Source organism: Thrips palmi, unplaced genomic scaffold (genome assembly GCF_012932325.1).
Source record: "Thrips palmi isolate BJ-2018 unplaced genomic scaffold, TpBJ-2018v1 HiC_scaffold_15, whole genome shotgun sequence".
Lineage (NCBI taxonomy): Eukaryota > Metazoa > Arthropoda > Insecta > Thysanoptera > Thripidae > Thrips > Thrips palmi.
In genome coordinates this window covers 11,456,416-11,478,540 of record NW_023144624.1, presented here as the reverse complement: position 1 = coordinate 11,478,540, position 22,125 = coordinate 11,456,416, and the positions used below count along the sequence as shown (strand labels likewise).

Below are 22,125 nucleotides of genomic sequence, written 5' to 3'. Positions count from 1 at the left end.
CACATATGTGTGCGTACTCCGGGCGCTACAAGGCTTACGAGGTACTTAGACAACACGGTGAGCCCGTGTGCGAGCGAGCGTGCGTGTGTGTGCGTGAATGCGTGCGTGCGTGTGAAAGTGTCGGGGCCGGGCTTCGTCTTGTCCGTAATCGGCGTAATTGTTTTAAAGAGGTCTTGTAATGCCCGCACAGTGCTCGCAGCACCTCTATCTCGACGCCGCGCAATTCTCGTTTGCTAATGACTATTTGAAGCAGACCGTTTCCGTTGCCAAGGCGACGGGGAGGGGAAAGAGGGGGAGAGGGAGGGTTAGCGATGTCCTCATCTGACTTCTGTACTAGTGCGGTTACTACCCGGGCCTTCCTCCACCGCCACACACACTACCTGGGCCCGGCCGTAGATCCTCACGGACGCAAACGCGGTGGTAATGGGTGCGACAAAACGATGCGCACCAAGCGATGAAGCACGAGGTGCGACCGTGGCGACGCGGGTCCAAGGACGTCCTGCCATCCGAGAGGCTCCTCGGCGGTCCATTAGAACCTTAGACTCCCCCGAATATTAAATGGTGAGTGGATGAGTGGGCACAACGCTGGGGCGCTTTTCGGACGGTCCCTGCTTCTCCGGGACGTGTTTGCACTGGCCGCGCGCCCTTGATGCGGTGACGAGGACGCCCCGCCCCGCCCCGCCCCGCCATTCCCAAACTTGGAGCCCCGCCGCACCGCAGCAGCGTGCAGAATATGTAAATTCTAATTAGTCGTAGCGCGCGACCCTACAACAGTAACAGCCTCCCCAGGCGGGGCGGGCCGCGCGGGCCGGCCGGCCTAATGCCCCGGACAAGTAAGAGCGGGCACAAAGATCTGGGGGACGCGGCCCACTTAATGAGGGAGGAATTCGTGCGCATCTAAAGCTAATTACACTTAATCTGTATGACCAGCACTTAGTGCCGCGATTCGCCGCCCTGGCGCCACCTCCGCCAGGCCACGCCAGGCGGGCCTCGCTTCGCTGGGTCCGCCCGCGTTGGACGAGCGAATGGACTTGCGCGGCAAAAACGGGCCTTTTCGAATCCGAGGGGTTACCCACTCGTTGTTTTAGTGTACACACGATTCCGGATTCCCGCGATTCCCAGAACATATCCCTGAGAAAAAGGGAGAACTTTCAAAACTTTGCTTTGTATTTGAATGTTTTGTGTGTATCACATGATTACCATGACTTTAAATTGAAACTATGAGGATTTTACTATGAGGATTTTCCATCAAATTTTAAAAGATTTACGAATGATTCCCGGACTGAGTGTACACATGATTCCCGGAGTGGGTAACCCCTCGTTCGAATCGCTCCTTCGCACGGCCGCTGTCGTTGCTTTGTCGCAGCGGCAGCCTCAAGGTCGCTCGGGGCCGCGAGGTGAGCCGGCCGCAATCCGACTTGCTGCAGTCTAGGCGCGAAGCGGCGACCTCGAACACAAGGCCGCCTTTTGGCCGCCATCCGGAGAGAGGGGCGAAATGATGCACACTGGTCCCTAACACCGAGATAATGGCTCGGCACGATCCGTCCTCGCTCTCTCTCTCTCTCTCTCTCTCTCTCTCTCTCTCTCTCTCTCTCTCTCTCTCTCTCTCTCTCTCTCTCTCACGCACTCTCCGTCATTCTCTCCCTCTCTGTTCGCCCAGTTAACGCCCACCAGGGCCGACCAGGGCCGGCGTGGCCACGGCGGCCACGGCGCAGCCAGGGCCGCGCTGAGCAGGGAAAAATTGGACTATTCCGGCCCGAATGAAGAGAAGGGGAGAGCGCCAGATGAAGGTAGATAGACGGAGTATAAAGTTGGGCGGCGCGTCAAAATCCGGGCGCCAATTCCTTCCCACCCCCACTCTTTTCCACCCTTCCTCTTTCTCCCACCTCTCGCGGTCGATCGACGTCTTTTGCATTTCCACCCAACCTTCGCAGCGCAGCCTAGCTCGGTCGATTTTTCAGGCATCACAAATCAAACTTGTCGGTTTTTCAATCATTTTCCCTCTCCTCCCCGTCCGTCCCCGCCCGGAGCGTCGCTGTTGTCTCGGCGAGAAAAAGCGCCATGAAAAACGAGTGCAATCCATCGCGCCAACTCCAGGAGGGAGCAGAGAGAAGCAATATAAACTCCTCCTTTAACATGCCAAAAACTAAGGGTCTTTATCGTCTTAAATGGCTCCGCGCATTAAACCGACATTCAGGGCCGGGGGCGTGGCGGGGCGTGGCGCGGCGGGGCGGGCCGTAGCGGCGGCAGCGGCGGCTAATATGGTCTCGACAATGGGGGGCACATTTTGCAGATGATGTTGGTACTAAGGCTGCTACTGCCGCAGCGCGGTGCCTGCCAGCCTCGCCAGCCCGGCCTGCTAGGGCCTGCCTGCCAGCGCGCCAGTGCCCCCTCCCCGGCGCCCCACCCTTCTTGCTCATGGTTGGTTCTACAGCACTTCGCGGTACTTATACTGGGGTTTCAGGAGGGAGGGAGGGGCGCCGCGCCATGGCGCTACGCTATGGCGCCTGCGCTGTATTATGTGGCCCCTTCTTGCGCGCGACATATTCGTGTTGATGATTCCGACGCCAGATTAGGCCGAGGTGCGTGCTAATTATTGCTGGCTGCATTTTTGCTGGTGGAGCGCACCTCCGTAGTAGTGACTTAGAATGACGACTGCAAGGAACACTTTTCAGGTTGACTCGAAAAACTCAAAAACATTTTAAGTAGTACTACGAAGCAATCGATGCAAATTTATTTCTCTCTTTGTGCCATGCATTTAAAACAACTGATTTCTTTGTTATTCAAAATTCAAAGGAGTCTGTGTGAGATCCAAGTTTCCTTTGTTGGCAATGTACTTTTACCAATTTCTTCGGCTTCTTTGAACGTATTTTTAATTTAAGAAAATAAACTGACTGTTTGACTGACTGTGAAAAGGACCTGTAACGGTCCTTAAGTTACGAAAACGATGTAACGGTAACCGTCTCGCTCTATGTCTGCTGGTCGGCAAAGCGCAACATCATACTGACGATCATGCTCCCCAAAGCCTGTTCATGGACACACTCCCCCTCCCGGGGTAATCTGCGAACGCGCCACGTTTCCTTTTTTGGCGACAAAGCTGTCCCTGTCCCCGCGCGGCCTCGCCACCTGGACGCCCTGCGGGGGGCGGGGGAGGCTCGCGGTGGGGCTTGTGGCGCTTGCGGTGTGGGGCCTGCTGCCAAACCACACCGGCCCGGCCAGCCGAACTGGGCCAAGCGCCGCCAGAGCGCCGCCAGCCAAGCGGCTCCTTGCATCACGACAATTTGGCGCGGCCTTGCCGGGAATGGCTTGTTGATCAGCGCGATAACTCGCACCCACCTGAGTCTCGGCCCCCAGCAACTCTATCTCCCCTCCTCTCTCCCGCTCCCGGCGGCGCGCATTCGCTCTTCATTACTCGACGAGGTATCGGCCAAGGAATTGTGTGAGGGGCTTAACGCTGCGAGATGATCGTCTCCCCCCTCCAAGGCGCCTCCAGCCTGCGCGGCCTCAGCCAATCAGAGCGCCGCCCTTGCAGCCATCACCGTGATTAGACTTAATCAAATTAGACGCGAGGCACGGCCGCCGAGCCACTTCGAAAATAAACAAAAGCGCTGCTGTGTTCTGTCCGTGACAAATCGCTCGTTCTTTTTCTATTGTTTGAAAAAATAAAATAAAAATGAAATGAGAACGATGAGTGATATTTCAACACGTGCGCGGTATCAGAAAAATCGAGTTGACGTAAAACAGAAACAAGAGCCTTTGGTGGGGTGGGCGAAGGGGTGGGGCTGAAGAGCATCGTTTTGTTGTTGTTTGTTTGTACCGCGCATGCACGCGGAGCGCAGACGGAAAGAATAAAGAGACATAAATCAGGGTGGCACAATCGCTAGAGTGCGACAGAGAGCGAGCGCGGGGTGGGGCCCCTTTGGGGTGTGCCGCCGCGCCGGGCGTCTTGTCTAGGACAGCAGCATTGGTGTATAGTGTTCGGCAATGTTTCAGTGGCTGGCGGCAATGTGGGAGGCGTGGACAAGGACGGCAAGAAGAAGCACACGCGACCCACCTTCTCCGGGCAGCAGATCTTCGCGCTGGAGAAGACCTTCGAGCAGACCAAGTACCTGGCGGGACCTGAGAGGGCCAAACTAGCCTACGCCCTGGGCATGACGGAGTCACAAGTCAAGGTGAGCTCACACTGTTTCCCGCATGCTTCCCCGCCACACCCTTCCCCTATTTTCATATCGGGATTCTTCCTTATGTCACGTGTCAATGTCGCAGAGGCTTCATTTTTCTCATGTATGCAAATTCAAAACGTGACAGGGTAGCTGGTGGCTGAAGGGAGAAGTTACTAGAAAATGGCAGCGGCGGCAATGGCGGGCTGGGAACACACACACACGCACACACATTTGCATAGCGATCGCCATTCCGGCGCGCGCTTGATTGACATGTGAATGGAAGGGAACCCTTTGCGGCGTTCGCCGGGAGGAGGGCGCGGTGGGGCAGTTTGCCCGGAGATTTAAATGCAAGTCGCGTTTCTTCCGATTGGGGTCCGGATCGGCTGGGCCGCCGAAGGCCACGGCTCTGTCAGGCCATCCTGCTCCTTCAATTGGTGGAGAGGAGTACGCCAGCCTGGCGAAAAGTACGGCAACGCCATGACCGACGACCCCCTGGCCGCACCCGGAGTTCCGTCCGAGACTGTACCGCGGCACACACGGGCTGTTTAATCAAATAAAACGCTCTACTAAACGCCGCATTAGCATACTGGACGGAGCGGTGGGGTAGTAGCAGCAGCCCCGCCCCGGCAATCATAAAAAGGGCGATCACAATAATAGTGTTGCCCAGCAATAACGAAATATCGCCTTATGACAAAAGAGCAGTCAGTCGCCAGTGAAGAGCGCGACACTGTTCGTTCCTTTTTTTCGTGGCTCCTCCCTTTTTTTGGCAGAGTATTCGACTCTGCGATTGGACGCGTGACGCGGTGTCATCCGTCAGAGTGACGTCACGGCAGCCTTTCCCACGGCTCGCTAGCGGGGAAACGAGCCGGAAAATTTACAGCGCCGAAAAGACGGACGGCCATTTAAGGAACGATTAGTAAAATTGGGTCGAAGGTGTGACAGGCGGTGGACGCGTCGCGCGATCTGGAAGGCGGCGAAAACGGTGATAGATATTCATCCCGACAGTGTGTTCCTTACAGACAAGTCGGCGGGACCAGCGGGGGGAAAAAGGCAAACGCAAGTGGGGGAAACGAAGAAACAAACAAAATATTGGGGCGCTGCACGGCGCTGCAGAGTCCGAGGGCGAACGGTATCCATGGAGATATTGACAAATAGAGTTATCGAAAGCACGCGCGGCGCGTAAGATCAGCATGCCGGATCAAGGGAAGGCCGCGCAGCCGCGCACGGCACGCGGGAAGGAGAGGAGGGAGAGAAGGAACGGCAGTGCAGCAAGCCGCGCCGAGGCACACTAGGATAAACCTCACAAGATAGGCATTAGGGAAAAGAAGTCATAACAGCGTATTTTGAGCTTTCTTCAAAATTTACGAACTATTTCTTTGAAAATAAAAAACTGAATAGCCGATACTGCATCCTGCTTCTCTGATTGGGCGTGCGTGCCGAGCGACAAGGACGCTTGGACGAGGCCGTTACGTGATTCGTGGACGGCCCCTCTCGGGTCCTGATTGGCCTCCCGGCATTACTGTTTATCTCAATTCTTATTCTCCGGGCCGGGCGCCATTTTGGCCAATAGCGGAGCCATCGGGCCGAGGCGGCCGCCAAGGCGCGGTGGGGGCGTGGCGGGGCGGGGCGGGGCGGGGCGGGGCGGGGCGCCTCCAGCCTCGCGCTGCTTGCCGCCCATTCGCATGCAGGGAAGGCCCCGGCCCGCTCCGCCGGCTCGGCCCGCCGACACGGCCGATCCGTGTTCACACACGGCGCCAAACACGTCAATGTCACAATTTTTTTTTTTGGCGCCGAACCCTTTTCGCCCGCAAACGGCTTCACCCCGCGCAAGGCAAGCCGCGCGCTAACAGTCGTAAACGCAGAATCTCTCCGTCCTCCTTCCTCCCGCAACAATTTGCCGGAGGAGGCAGTGCCGCCAACGCCGCAGCACTGTGAGCGCGCCAGTTTGCTTTGACCATCGTGCAGGTGTTGGTAGCGCTGCTTGAAAAAAAAGAGATGTCTTAAAAAATCTTTATATCTGGAACTTTGTAGAATCTCAACAACTTTTCCCGTCAAGTGTCAAGTGTCAAGTCAAGTGTCAAGATTTTTATCAGATAATACAGCTTGAGACGTAATTAAAAATAGAGAAAAAATAAGAATTATATTTTTAGCTTTTTCTTTTTACTTACCTTTTATTTTGAACTGTCTACGTCTATTCACCTTCTCGGAGTTGGGCCCTCCCCTCCGGAGGGACCTTTGCCATTATTTTAGTTAAGAGAGTTACATTTCACGTTTTACATTCGACATCTTCGGAGCGCTACCAACACCGCGCCGCCAACATTGTAGTGGTCCGTCCGTCCATCGCGAGATTGGCGCTTCGCGAAGCTTTCGCGCTGCTTGGCGTATCGCAGTGCTGCCAACAGCGCTATAAAGCGATCCAGTGCGCTGCTGTGCGCTGCGCTGTGCTCGGCCGCGCTATGCGTTATGCGTGATAAGGCACGCCTTACAGTGGCTCGAATCCGACCCGCTTTACGGCGCTACAAAAGCAAACGTTTATTGGTCCGAACGTCGGAAGGCCCCGGAAGACCCCGGAGGGCCGTGCGCCGCGCGTGCGTGCGGCGTGCGTGTGGTGTGCGGCCATCAACGGCATCAAAACGCAGCGAGCTCTGTACCTTGCGGCCGTTACCGCGTGGATCCGGGCATCGCGCCGACAGCCCAGCGAATTCAGCTACGGCGATCGGTTTGTCGCTCTGCCTTCCCCGCACCCTCAAGGAGAACCCCACGAGCGCGACAGAGACAGAGCGACAGCGCGGCTCTTCCGAATCCGAATCGCTCGCGACAGCCTTCCGAAAACAAAGGCGAGCGCGCTGCTTCGATCCCGAAGCCGCCCGCCGAGCCGCCGCCTCGCCTTCGGCTCCTTCGGCTTCCGCCTTTCGAGGCAGATTCATATTCAAATGAAGTGCGACTCGGGGATGTAACGACCGGTATAACTTCTAGTGGCAGCAAATTGCCGGCGAGGACGACGAGGAGGTGGGGGTTGGAGAGGGGGAGGAGGAGATGAAGCAGGACAATAAAGGGACGCGCCATGCGTCGGCTGCGGTCCCTGGTAATAAGCAGGGATGAGAATTTCAGCGCCGCGCGTCCGAAGACTCGAGGGACTTCTGCAGTCCACGCGGCGGTGGCGCGGCAGGGCATCGCGCCGGGACTCAAAGGGGCGCTGCGTCTGGCTGCGTGCAGTACGATTCGAGGATGATGATACCGCCCTGCTTGTTGTCGGACACGTTCGGCCCGCATAAAAACACCGGCAGCGCGCTCGGCGTGTGACGGGGCTTTGCGCGCCGCACCGCCCCGCAGTACAGCGTGATGGTGCAGGAACCGCATTGAGGCGCGCAGTAAAGGCAGGCATGTGGCGGATAAAGATGAAGCCCCCTCGCGTTGCCTCGCCGCGGCACCAGAGCGCGCCGAAAGACGGTCGTCACAGCCACTGTAAAGGCTGAATGAGGCCCTCGATGACTGCGACGCTACAGTTACTCCGCGCGCACGTCTGCAGGCTGACGATGCCTCTCTCGTACCCACGGGGCGTGCCACAGCGAGAGAGACAGAACCACGATGCGCAGTTAGAAATCGGACTGGCGAGGCGTGGGCGGGGCGGGGCGGGGCAGGGCGCGGCGGGGTGCGGCGACCCAATGCGGCCGATCGGGTGGCCCCGGCGCCATAGCTAAAATATTGAAATATTGTCCGAACCCGCAAATAAATCAGGAGGGATATTTTGACGTGCCGGGCGTGATGGCCGGGATGTTGTTTTATAGCCTGTCGATTTTTCCCGCGGCCGCGTGTCGCCGGGGAAAGCTTTTAGTGGACAAATCGATTTGTTTGTTTGCATTGGTCCGCCGGGTCGCGGCCGCCGCGGCGGGCGCTGGCCAGGTGATGGATCACGGTGCCCCACGCCCCGGGCCGGGGCAGCCGGGCCCGGCCGACAGTCGCTAAAACGCCACCACACTAAAAATGGCGGGCCAATTTATTGACACAGATACGTCGCTCGGATGCGATCGCGGCTCGGCTGAGCTATAAATTTCTCATCCCCGCCGCGCCGGATCTAAGAAAGTGGTCGTCGGCGCGCCGCAGCAGCCGGCGGCTGCGACTCCGTCGTCGTGTGAAAATTCCGCTTCGGCTCTGTTCCGAGGCACTTTTTCAAACTCTCTTGTCCGTTTCTTTATCATTCTACATTTCTCGCGCCCCGTCCCCATAGGCCCCGTCGGCCCCGTCCGTGTATTTCGCTGCTATAAAGTTCGCCCCTTTATATTTGCGATTTGCATCTTTATTGGAGCGTTCTCCTCCAATCCGCCGCGCAATCGATGTCACTCCGCCGCTCCGCCTCTCCCGTTTCCCTAATTTCGCGGCGTCCTCGCGCCGACACGGCTTCCGATAACACACATTCGGAAAAAAAAGGTGAAACAAAAATTTCGAAGAGCACGAGGTCCTGTTGATTTTGGTTCTCGTTTTTCTCCCGTTCTCCGTCAAAATGTGGCCATAATCGGGCAATCTGGGCGTGTTGCGGCGTGCTGGTGTCGCCGGCCAATCAGCGAAACACTTGTACCTATTCACCTGGCGCCGCTCTTCATCCATCATCCCCCTCCTTGTCTCCCTCCCTCCTTCATTTTTCTCTTCATCCCTCTAGGCCGCCCTAGGCCGCCCTAGGCCCCACACGACAAGACACGTCCTCCCTTTTTTTCCACTTCTTTTTGTCCGCGCCTCGCTCCCCCCGCTGTCTGCGCGTATTTCCATTTTTATAGAAAGCCTCGCCGTTTGGGATTTACATGGAGAGAGTTACACGGGCGTCTACAGTCAGGTGCGGCGCCGAGGGGGTGGGGCGGCGGGCAACGACAATCGCCTCGTTCATTCTGCATTCCTTCATTGTTCTTGATTCATTTGTTCCTTTAACTTTTATTCATTCTTTCATTTATTTGACCATTCATTCATTTGGTCGTTCATTGATTTGTTCATTCTATTATTTGGCCACTCTTTCATTTGGCCATTCATTCATTCATTCATTCATCCATCCATTCATTCATTCATCCATCCATCCATTCATTCATTCATTCATTCATTCATTTGGTCATTCATTCATTCATTTGGTCATTCATTCATTCAGTTTTGGATACAGTACGTGCGACAAATGCGGCTTTACCCAATTATCTGCCTAATCCTGCAATTATAAGGCGCCCGGTTCTCCCCTTCCTCCCCTCCCCGCCGCCGGCCGCGCCGTCCAGATGGTGCAGGGACACATCATCCAGCGCCTCATCCTTGCCTCGTTCGTCCGGGGCGGTTTTCGCGGTGTATTCGCACATTCCCGATCTACTAAAACTCGGACCTATAAAACATATCACTGTTCAATGAAATAAGCAAAGCGTCTGTGGACTGAGCCTCCTCATGGAACCGCCGTTAGTAACCGCCGTTTCTTGCATTCTCAAAGCCTTTGAAGATTCTCCATTTTATGATGGTGCCCCTTACAGAGATATTTTGTCGAACTTCTGTATTTTGGAAACAACCTCGACTGGAACATAGGAACATCACTTCACCATAAGACATTTAGAATGTGGAAGAACCTGTTCAGCAAGGAATCGGTCCCGAAAAAAAGAGGCGAAACAGTATATATATTATTTTGAGCGATGCCCTTTTTAAGTCGCGGAGAGAGAAAGAAAGGCGATGAATCGGAAACGGAGGGGAGCATCCTTTACACGCCCTTTACGAAGGAGGGGAGGAAACCGCTGACGCGTCGAGGAGGGGCGAGGCGGGGCGAGGCGGGGCGGGGCGAGGCGGGGTGAGGCGGGGTGAGGTGGGGTGAGGCGGGGTGAGGCGAGGCCTGGCAAGGGCGGGCAAGGAGTATGCCGGATGGCGATGCTTGACCCTCCGATGGGGCGGTCCTAAACGAAGAGAGAGAAAAAAAAAGAGATAGGCGCGGCGGCGCTCGGAGTCGAACCCTCCCCCGCGGGCTGCGGGCCTCTTCCCGGCCGGCCAGACCGGACACGGATCGTAAAGACGGCCTCGGCCTGGCGGACAGGCGGCTACCTCTACCTGGCCGGCCACGGCACTGCCACGGCCTCGGCCACCGTCAATGGAATTCGGGAACGCAAAGGGAGCACCGCGTACTATCCCATTCATGCCTCGTTCATTCATTCATTCATTCATTCCTTCATCGGGCGGCGTGAAGTCGTGAGGTGCGATACGATACAATAACGGTCGTACACTGCCATGAACTCGAATACAGAATGCTACTTTGTGGGGAACCCGAGTTGTAACGTCTCCCATCGTAGACCCACTGGGGACGTTTCGAGTCGTTGTGCGTGATGCAATTCTCAACTGTGAACTTAGCGCGTTCGTGAAGGCATGGCATAGTGAGACGACTCACAGCAAGGTGGCAGTAAAAGTCCTCAAAATGCGATAAAATTGTTCAAGTTGCGAAAAGAAAACGATACAACGAACGAAATGGTGTGATTCATGTCGTGTCCAGAATCATTCATCTGAAGATAGGCCCTACAATTATTCCGAGCAGTGACTCCAGCGCCTGCTTGCAGTAAGTCATATCCCCGGGTCGCCGTGGACCTCGGTGTGGACGGCCAGGGCGGCCAGGAGGAAGGTGTAGAAAGGGAGGAGGGGGAGGCTGAGCTCACACTTTGAATGGACGGTGTGCCGGACAATGACCATTCGGACCTCCCTGGTCATTAGCACCCCACCTTCTCCTTCTCTCTTTCTCTCTCTCTCTCTCTCTCTCTCTCTCTCTCTCTCTCTCTCTCTCTCTCTCTCTCTCTCTCTCTCTCTCTCTCTCTCTCTCTCTCTCTCTCTCTCTCTCTCCTCTGGCTCCCTCCTCTATTCCTCCTCCGCGTCCCCCAGGGCCGGCGTGGCGGTCGACGCCAAGAAAAATCCACCAACAGGTCAGGATGAAAAACTACTGCTGGTATTCCACAACAACGGCGCAGCGGCAGCAGCGCCGCACGACGCGCGGGCAGTGGGGGAAATATCAAGTTCGAATTAAGGGCCCAACTGCAATCCTATTCCATTACTCATCCAGGAAGTGAGCAAGGCGGCCCAGCGGCAGCCAGGCAGCAGCCAGCCCAGCCTGACAGATGAAAAATGACGCACCGAAAGATCGTGAGGATGCAGGTTGGCATCGGAAGTGCGGACGGAATGCCACACAGCGAGGAAGGCGAGCGGACTACACTATAAACAAGCAATGTTCCAAAACACACACACACACACAGTGCGTGACGACACCAGGTTTTTCATACTGGCGACGCTAAAAGCATGTCGGCACCCCGCGCTGCGCAGAGGGAGCTGTTTCGGCCGTCCGCTCGGGCGCCTCCGCGCGTAGCTTCGCGTTGACAAGAGAGGGTCGCCTAACCTTATTTTCGGCGTGCACTTAATGGCGTAAGTGGCGAGTGGATGCGAACCCGCACTTATTTTCGCGAGGGGCGGCGGCGGCGTGTTTCCGGATGCCCGCACGACGGCCGGACCGAGACCGAGCTGGCCGGGTGAGCCGAGCCGAGCCGAGCCGAGCGAAGAGCCGAGCGCAGCCGAAGCCCGGCCGAGGGCGTCCGAGGGCGGCCGAGGCGGCGGGCCGGGCGGCGCGCACCCTTGTGCGGAGCAGAGGCCGGATGGGGTGGCTGGCGCGCCATGCCGCTGGGGGACCAAAGGAATCAATTGAGCACGAATCATGCCGAGTATAACGCGCTGCCTCCCCCTGCATTAGCCGGCCGGCCCGGCCGTCGGCCCGCCCCACCCCCGCGCTGGTTCCGCGTCTAATCCTATTATGCCGCATAACTGGGATATCGGCGGCCACTTGTGCAGAAGTCAATGCCTGCGACACTGCAGCGACGCGGCCAGCCTGACAGGCACGGTGACGGCGCGCGGGAGGGAGGGATAGAAGGAGGGAGGGAGAGAGAGAGGGAGAAAGGGAGGGAGAAAGGGAGGGAGAGAGGGAGAGAGAGAGAGAGAGAAAGAGAGAGAAGGGGGGGGGGAGCAGAGGGCGACCGGGGGGGGGGACTTCTCCGAACGGGGCGCGATCCAAGGGCGGTAATGGAGTGAGTGAGACAACACGGAGTCGGCGTTGCCTTGCAGCTTGCGGTGGCCGTGCGGCGTCTTAGCACGCCGAGGAACGCGCGGAACCGAGAGCCGGCCCCCAATAGACTGCTTCGACCCACGGAGGCAAGCAAACCGTCCCGATGAACAAACTAATTGCTCAGATAATGACGTATTTGTGCACGTATACTATATGTAAATAAATTGGACGAGTCTTAAATTGTACGTAACTTTGCATGTGCACAAATAAGGCAATCATTTTGTACAATGGAAGCATATAAACATTTAATGGTGTAGTCTAGAGCATTCTTATTCTTTACAATAAAACGCCATAAGGGGAAAAAACACACCAAAAAAGCGTGACAGCAGTGCCATTCAATTTACATGTTTCATCCACGCCCATAACTGTATAACTGGTCCCATTCCAATCGATTGCAATCTTTCCACTCTTGCATGCGCGCGGTCGATGCGGCGCGGGATTTTTGAATTATCAACGAAACGTGCGCCGCTTTGCGTGGGAAATGGGAAACGGGATCGTGTAGGGCTCATCGCCCATTTAGACTGCGTTCTTGCCAGTGTACCGCCGCCATGCTGGCCCCATTTGACGCTGCCAGTTGATTGGACGTGGGACCTCTCTTTCGCGTGTCCCCGAACAAAACAACAAAACTCTTTCAATTTGATGAGATTCCCGGATGATTCGACGGCTGGGTCAAATGCCCCGGCGTTGCTGTTCCGCCTCGGATTGCCCCATTCGACTGTATTGGTCGCCGTAACCTTACTCAAAAAGTTGCGCGTAATACGCGTGTGGTTCCCCTCCCCCTCCGCCTATGCAAAATAAAGCAGAGAGAATATGAGAAAAGTCCGCCGTGTAAAAACACACCAAGTCTCGTTTAGGAAAGAAAAAGATGGAGCCGCTTGCGAAAATAAAACAATCTTCAATCCAAAGTTAGTCGCGGGACAACATGTGTAGCCGGGGGGCGCCGCGCGGCTAAACCGTGACTAACGACGAGATTCGAACCGCCGACTTTTCGGCCACCCCTGCGCCTCCCTCCGCGATTACGATGCGGTTTTCCGCGCAGACCGCCCTCGCGGCCCGCGACCCCTTTGCTGCCTTTGGCGCGCCTTGGCGCCTTCGGTGCCGCGCCTCGTTAATTTCCCTTTATCTCGAGAAGGACGCGGCGAGACTGCGGGTCAAGGTGGCGCGTCGCGGCAAAACAAATCGACCTCTCGCTTCCCGCCAGTCACGCCGCCGCTGATTCGCTCTAACCCAATGAGGCAGATACACAGAAAAAGCGCGCTTTCACGTGTGTGTGTGTGTGTGTGTGTGTGTGTGTGTGTGTGTGTGTGTGTGTGTGTGTGTGTGTGTGTGAGTGTGTGAGGGTGGCCGTGTCAGATGTCGCTTGCGGTGCAGGTCGCCGGGCCCTCGCGGGCAATTCATCAAGTGGCTGATCCCTGTGGATTGGATTGATCGTGTCGAAGCGCGCCCCGCCCGGGCGGCCCCGCCCCGCCCGATTAGCCCGTCAGTGCGCGGACCACTTTTATTTATTGTAAATATTGTGTCGGCGTGACGCGTCCGTCGCGCGGAGGGATTTATGACAAGCGCGCTGGTGCCGAATTTGGAACTTTTTCGTTTTTTTTTTACATGTCGTTCCAGTGTTGTTGCGGCGAAACAGGATAAATATAACAAGGAACGAGGGCGTACGCACGACAGACCGCTTCATGACTCCTCTGCGAATCCGGACAGCCATCCCGAGCAAGGAGCGAGCACGAATGAAACGCGGGGGTGGGCGGAGCGCGGCGCCAGCGAGGACATCTTGGCTGCATCAAAACTTTAGCAAAAGGTCAATTTATTGATATTAAAAGAGTCAGAGCAAGAAGTGGGTGGTAAGGGGTGTATCATATCGTTCCAGAAACGTGACTCAAACTTTACCTCCCCCCCCACCCGCTTCGGCCTCGTACATAATGGATCGGAAAAGGTGGGAGGGGGGATCATCTTTCCCAAGTTGAGCCCTCGGGACGGGGATGGCCGCCTTGTAATGGGCCTGCAGGCCGACAGGTGGAGGGCGTGGCGTGGCGTAGCGGCCCGCAAATAATGCGATACAAGTTGTTGGCACGGCCAGGCCACGGCCAGGGCACGGCCAGGGCACGGCGCACGCGAGCAGCCTTGTTTGACTTGCCCCACTTCGTCACCCTGGCGCGTGGCGCACGGCCTCATCAGTCCCGACGCGTGCCCGGCGCGTGGCGGCGTGTGCGGCCGCGTGGGCGTGTTGTTGTTATTGCGCCGCACTCGACGCGCACTTAATACTTCCTTCCTCCCCGCGGCGTATGGCCCGCCGCGAAGCCACAAAATTTGATTCGCTTTTATTTCACGATAAACCACACTTTGATTGGGAATCGCGGAATAGCGGGTATCTTACTGCGTCTCCTGGCCTGTCGTCTGATCAAAATTGATCTGCCTCAAAAATGGACTCCTAATATTTACTTTCTCGTAACTGGACACTTCCGTCTGTTTCCCGGCCTCACCCGACATTTGGGCCACACGGAACAGAGTACCCCTCCCTCCTCCCCCAGCCCCCCACGCACCCTTATGTCTTTCCCAGCGGGCTTCCCCCTCCACCCCCCGTGGCGCCACCAACAACATCGACAAGGGGATGAACAACCCCTGCTTCCTGAAGAGGAGCAATCCAATGCTCGCCGTTTAGACTCCCTCCGGCTGCTTTCTCCTTTGAGCCCGGTCGAATGCAGATTTTTGCCTATGCGCAATGGTCCCTTTGGTGTTTTGTGTGAACAAACACATAAAGGAAGATGTTGTCCGTGCCTGACACCCTTCGTATCCTCAGAGAGAAGGTCTATCTTACAGATTAATAGTTAATGGATCAACATTTCGTTATCAAATTGACTCGAGGTGATAAGCATTAAAAGGAGCAAAAGTATACGGTTAAATTTTAAAATTAAGAATTTCTTTGTGATGAAGAGCTGGGGTGACAATGTTCGCTGCTACGGGAGCGTTACGTGATACTTGCACGCCGCGGCGCCACGCCGTCGGCCCAATAATCTCCCCGCGACGCGACAACACAGTTCCGCGGCGTCACGTCGATGTCCATTTTTGCATTTTCAAACCGCGGCGCGGCCGGCCGCGTGTGTGGGAAGCTCAGAGACAATCAAACCTTATCTCGCTCGAATATTTATGAGAGGTTTGTAATCAGATCCTCCTCGCCCGCAGCCCTCGCGAGTTTAAAGGGGCGTGGTGGGGCGTGGCTTCGCGGGGGGTGGAGCGTGGCGCACGCATTAGGCTCGAATTGATCGCGGCTTTCGCTTTAAAGCGAGTGTTGTTCACACTATGCTAATGCGCACGTAATAAAGCCGACCTCGCCTTATCGGAGGCGAGGCGCGGGTTCGAACGCCGGCGGAGACGCGCTTTTTTTCGGCCTTCCCTGCCACGCGCAATGTTGGCACCACTGCGCGGCACGGCTTTTATATTTTGTGGCTATCAAAGTGACACGAGCGATGGGAAGGCCGAAGCTCCTTTTATCGCAGTTTAATACCTTTGATAACCGACCTGCTCGGCTCACGCCCGCGCAGGAAGGGGGCGGGGGTGAGAGGACCTACACCGGAAAGGGTGATTGAGGTGCGGGGTTCCTTTAGTGTCAACATTATTCGCACAGTTTCCACCCAAAAGAAGAGGGAGGACAAAAGTAAAACGCCTAACGCCCGAGTATTTGAACCTCGGCCCTTATCCGCAGAATTGCTATGCGGTCCGGGATTGCCTGGGCCGGAATAGGCGCGTCGCGTCTCTGCGGTGAAGTTGCTGATGCCATTTTTGACCTGCCAAACAATGTTTTTTAATTAGTGAAACGGGCGCGCTGGCGAGGCGGCGGCGTCAAGCCTCTCTCTCGCCAGCCCTTGCCTGTCTCGGGAAAAAAGGGCGGGGAAAAAAGGGCGCGCGGAATAAAAAGGGAATGAAAAGTCGTTAAAGCGCGCTCTCTGATGAAGCGAGCGCAAAATAAATGAAGATCGGTCCGCGGAATCAGGACCCGCTTCATCCGTCCGGCTGCCCGACCATCCGTCTGTCTGTCCGTCCGTTTGACGAACCCAGAACGGCCCAAACCACACACTTGCAGCACCGGGGAAGTGGCCCGCCATTTGCGTGACTGTACAACTGCCCTGGCCGTTACCGCCGTTACCGCGCCCCCGCCATACCCGGGGGAGGGCTTACACCAAAGCAAGCGAAAATAATATTAATAACAATAATACTAAAAAAGGACGCCAAGAGTGAGATTTTTTTTGCTCCCCCGCTGCTGTGTGGATGGCTCTCCCGGTTCCCACCCCCTTCCCCCTCTCTCTGTCTCTGTCTAGTGAGCGAGGGACCTCATCCAGCGGTATTAAAATTCTCCGACCACTGCATCAAAGAGATTTTTCTTTATTTTTTCGCACTTTTGTTTTAGCGTTTAGAACGAATGTAACTTTGGTCGTATGAGAGGATGAGCTACAGGATCGAGTACACAGAGATACAGGGAAAAAGAGAACAAAAACTAAACAATTTTAACAAACTACATACTTGCCCGGCGAAGTGAAATTTGTCGGTGGACTTAACGTTTCTGCGCGTTGTCACGAGTGGGGCGTCCATTACAGCGCTCGTCTCGGCTTTATGAAGATGGCCGCGGTTCTTGTTTGGCCATTTAATTAAAAGAATTAATGCGCCTCGAAATAAACAGGGACTCGCTTTTTGCACCCCCACCCCCTTTCTCTCTCTCTCACTCCCAGAGCTTCCAGAGATGAGTTTCCAACAACCTTGACCTAAAAAAATGAGGGAGGAAAAAAAAGCGCAGCATCATTAAGATTGCCGCCACGATTTGAACGCAACGACGAGGTTCTTGTTGCAAAACACGGCAACCGAATCTGCACCGGAAGATGCTGACATTGTGCCGTGTATGGCAACAACTGACGGGAACGCGACGAAAAAGAGCCGACAGCGCGCGAGCAGAGCTGCCAGCGGTACCCAAGGCTCGGGCCTGATTCGCAGCGGCCGACCAATATCGCGCACGTGGCCCCAACCGTCAAACCAACAGAATAAAAGAAAATCAATAAATTGGGGGGGGGGACTCGCCCCGCGCCGCGTTCAACCTTCTGAGGAAACAAATATTGCAGAGTCGAGGACGACGGGGACACGATTCGAATCCATTCCAATGGAGGCCTACGAGGGCGAACCCCTATTCAGCGACACTTTTTGCATGCGCCTAGGTCCACGATTCCCATCTCAAACTAAGATGATCCCGAGAAAAATTCAGAATTACATTATTGGAGGATCATTAGTTGGATCAGCGAGGGTATGCATTTACCTCGGCGGCTGAACCACGCACACCGAAACCAAATGTGGCCCGCTCGCCCGGACGCGAATTGAAATTATGCTTTCTAAATACCTTATTCGAGCCCCCCGTTCGATTCCACATTGTGTAAGTTTGGAAGGCCATTCGGGGCGCCGCGCACGGGGCGGTATGGACCAGGATGAAAATATGGTATGCAGCATTGCATACAAAGAGACGGATTAACCGAACGCAAGCACGCGCAAGCACACACACACACACTCGCACACACACACACACACACACATATACGCCGCAAAACAAAACATTTCTATTTCCATATTTATAAGACAGTCCATCCCCCGCATCAAATGGGACGTGTGGGTCGTGCCCAATCAGAAAATAATACCACGGTAACGAATTAATCCCAATTTAGGCGGCGCCGAAAAATAACAAAACACACACATGCGCGCGGCGCTCGCTGTGGCGCGCCAGTTCGATAGTTTTATAATAAATATGATCTGACGGGCTTTTGAATGCCGCGCCATGCATGTTTCTTTCCTCTCTTTTCCCCTTTCTCTCTCGTTGACCTTGTTGCGAACAGATGTCGAAGCGAAAACTGTCATCCGGTGGAATCACCAAAAGAATGTGTGGTTTTATCCAGGGCAGGCGAGGCTCTGTGTGTGTGTGTGCGTGTGTGTGTGTGTCTGTATGTGAGAGAGAGCACCCCGAGCTGGCTGCCGCTCCATTCAAAGCGGCCAAGGACTTGCCAACAATGTCCCCGAGTCATTTGTTTGAAATTTGGCGCAGTGTGGCCGGAGCCAGGCCGGAGCCAGGCAAGCCCCACAGCCACTGGCAGCCACTTGTAATGCGGGCACGGCGCAAGGTGTGCCTCTGATGAGCATTAAAACACGCGGCCCGCTAACTTTCCAGCTAAGTGAGACAAGATAGGAGGGGACGCAGGCTAGGGGTGCCAACCGCACCGCCGCCTATCCGCTTTCATTCCTTCAAATATTTTTATCGTCGCCAGACAAGGAAGTGTGTAGCTAACGCCACGCTACGCGTGGAGGGAAAGGCCAGGCCGCCTTTCTCTCTCTGATAGAGAAGCTAATTAGCTTCAGCCCCTTTTGTCCTGCCCGTGTTTACCATTATTACAGCGTAACTTCATACCGCCCAAGATTTATGGGCGAGCAGTGAATTACAAAACAAAAGACGGAGGAGCAGCGGGAGAGAGGGAGATGGAGCTAAAAGGGGTGAGAGGAGGAGGCGGCAGCAAGAGGGATGGTGGTGGACCGCTGGGGAAGTTTGGACGAACACGTTGAGCAGCAGGGTGGGGGCGAGGGGGAGACAGCGTGCGAATGGGCTGCGCGCTCGACTCGCGTTTCTAGGCCACTTTTCGACGCCCCGGTGAAGCGGCGAGCCCGCGTCGCCCGTTACCTGCACTGGAACGGACGGAAGAGCACACAAACCAAAACGATATGGCAACAAAGGGGTGGAGCTGAGGAGAAGCTACACCCCTTCTTGCCAGCTGCGTTCAGAGGTTATGGGTCATGGCCCACCCCCTCAAAGAAAACGCCTTAAAGGTGGGCAATGTGAGTAAGCAGAAGGTGCGACATGACTCTCTTCTTTCGGTGCCCCATCCGTCCCAACGAGCAGCTCTCGCACACGAATGCAAAATTTCGAACCGGTGGTGGTGGCGATGGAGTGGCGCCCGGGACGAGGAGGGAGTGAGTCGTTTTCGACGACAGGCAGCGAATAAAATGGACGGCGGTGGGCTGGCGCCTGGGCTGGCGCTTCGCCTCGCTGCTGGCTGTGCTGGCTGTGCTGGCGCTGTGCTGGCGCTGTGCTGGCGCTGTGCTGGCGCTGTGCTGGCGCTGTGCTGGCGCTGTGCTGGCGCTGTGCTGGCGCTGTGCTGGCGCTGGGCTGGCGGCGCTAAGGCTGCCCCTCCCCCTCCCGGCGCCAGGCACGCCAGGCCACAGCCACTCCTCCAATGGCCGCGAGAGCCGCGAGCACGCGTCCATGGCCGCGGTTCGAAGCGACTCAGGTCCGTTCCGTTGGTGGCGCAACTTCTGTTGCGGAATTGGAATTAATTTAATTGCGCGCCTCCCGCCCCCTCCTCCTCCCCGCTGCCGCAACAAGCGCCGGACGAATTCATTGCAATAATTAGTTTCGCCCCTCCTCCTCTCCGCATCATTAAGACTTATAATTTTATGAATTCAGAAACAACACGCCCTGAATAAACACAAGTCGCGTCGTCTGCTGGCCAGGAAGCGGCATTAGGACCCTCGCGACGCTTGTAAACGACGCCTCGGTGCGACAATGGCGTGATTAGGGCGGTGCCATTTGGATCATTCAGGGCGATTCAGGCACTCTGCCTTTGTTTTTGTTGTCATTGTTGTTGCTCCCTGGCTCTTGCACTCAAGTGTCGGCCAACACGTTTGTTGTTGTTGTTTCGCGAATCCTAACGCTTGTTTTTGTTGCAGGTGTGGTTCCAGAACAGGCGGACCAAGTGGCGGAAGAAGCACGCGGCCGAGATGGCGACGGCCAAGCGGAAGCACGAGGAGCAGGAGGCGGACGGCGAGGCGGGCGAGGACTCGGAGGGCGAGGACGGCGACCGCAACACGCAGGCGAGGAAGCTGCGCCGGGAGCTGGCGCGGCAGGCCGAGGAGCTGCACGGCCACTAAGCAGCCGGCAGTGACCGACACATCTTCGGGTCTCCTTCCCCCCACCAGAGTTTTTGCTGTAAAATACTGGCCTGGTACCCGCACTGCCGTGTTGGGATGCCACCCGTTCAGCGACGAGTGTGTTCCGAAAACCAAAATGATTGCGTCCCAGTTTTGTTCGTTTCCGCGTTTCTGTATTTTTACCAACTAGTCAAAAAGAAGAAGGAAAAAGAACTGTACTGTCTAACTTTCCGACAGGCTCGGAAAGTGCACACATCTCTTTCGCTACCTTTAAAAGAAACTGTGGTCCTTTCTGTGAATCGCAGCAGAGCGAATGTCGACACACTTGTAGAACTGAATGAGCAGCCAGAGTTTCACCTGTTCAAAAACTGCTGAATTTAAAGTAGTGTCACTAGGGCGCATAAAATGTGTCCGGCATGGCAGCACACTGTGTGCAAACTCGATTCAACTGTTTTCTCGTGTGCAGTTCTTGTTGATTTGTTATATTTTTTCTGTTTATTTTAATCGAATAAGCCCTGCCACGAGGTTTGGTTTGCGCACTATCTCAAGTTACCAATTTATTGCATTCCTCGGGATTGCACAAGGTGGACTACACGTTGTTTCGACTAGTCATTCGATCCAGTACTACTGCCTACTAAGTCTTTGTGAAATGAGAGAAAAAAATGACCCAAAACTTGTCTGTTTCTGTTGTAAAACTGAATGCACACGGTAATACTTAAAAAAGCTACTGTGATACCAGACCGAAATTCCGGAGAGCTCATGGCAGGTATTTCCGGGAAGCTGCTCAAGGCCGCGTTTCTCTGTGATCGCGATGAATGTAGAAAAAATTAAAATACTGATTTTAAAAGAAAAAACGTCGTACCAGGTTTCCTTGAGAAATTTAAAATTGTAAGAAGCCCCAGGTTATGCGCGAAGGAGTGTTGACAACACATAGATGAATTGTGATCTTTCGGTGCACAACACTGAGGACTGCATCTGGTAGGCCGAATAGGAACGTTCAATTTATTTTACGAAACCGATTTCTTACTTACGTAGCGTCTCGGCATAGTTTCATTTGCTGCTATTAGTAAAACAACCTAGATTTTACATGTAATAATTATTGTAACGATATTGTTGAGTTTACTTATTTTAGACCGTTTGAGTGTTTATGGCCGTGATCTTAGTTTTATTTGAATTTCTCCTCAATAATTCGTTATGTTCCATCGGAACTGGGTAGTAGTTAAATGTGAAATGTATGAAAATCTCACCAAAGAATATTTCATTAAGTTATGTTTAAATTTAAGATGTACATTTCAAACATGTTGTATTTCTGTGAATAAACGCTTTGTATATATAAATTATGCACAACGACTATATGTACAAGTGAAAAACTAATATAAAATGTTAAAGTTAATATTATTATTAATAATCTGTATTGCTCTGCTCATGATTGAGAGTTCTATACGCATTCCTTTGTTGTAGTTTGTTTGTTTTTTATTTCCTCCGCACGACGACCGCGGGTACTTTTGTAAAATAATGGCGAATAAACTATTCCATTGCTAAGAATCTGTGTCGCTGTCTCGCCCATCAAAGCGGCAAATCAAACATGAATGACGTCCCCCACTCGTGATTTACACCTGCGCCCCGTGATGAAGAGACCCGCGCTAAATCACGGCGACAAAGGGCGGCAGGGACTGGCAGCGACGGGGAGCGAAAGTTAACTCGGATGAGGCACCAGTGACTCACGCCTTTGTCGTCAATTTTATTGCGAGCGTGGCCTCCGGCAGTGCGTGGCCACACACACACACACACAAGCGCCATCTTATCTTCCTCCAAGAGGGCCAGACTATTGGTAGCGATGGAGTTGCCGCTGTTATTGAGTGTTAAGGAAAGAGGGAGTGGAACGCCGGCGACGTGACCACAGCACATTCCAGGGAAGGG

At 54.8% G+C, this 22,125-nt stretch overlaps 1 protein-coding gene across 1 annotated transcript in view; it reads left to right on the top strand.

Annotated features, from left to right (window-relative positions):
* Positions 1 to 21,720, top strand: part of LOC117641105 (homeobox protein Nkx-6.1) — a 37,597-nt gene extending 15,877 nt beyond the window's left edge. Inside the window, exons 3-4 of the mRNA XM_034378218.1 lie at positions 3,976 to 4,172; positions 20,005 to 21,720. Coding sequence (XP_034234109.1) covers positions 3,976 to 4,172; positions 20,005 to 20,205 — 398 coding nt within the window. The 3' untranslated portion in view covers positions 20,206 to 21,720. The remainder of the gene's footprint in view (positions 1 to 3,975; positions 4,173 to 20,004) is intronic.
* The last annotated feature ends 405 nt before the right edge of the window (positions 21,721 to 22,125 follow it).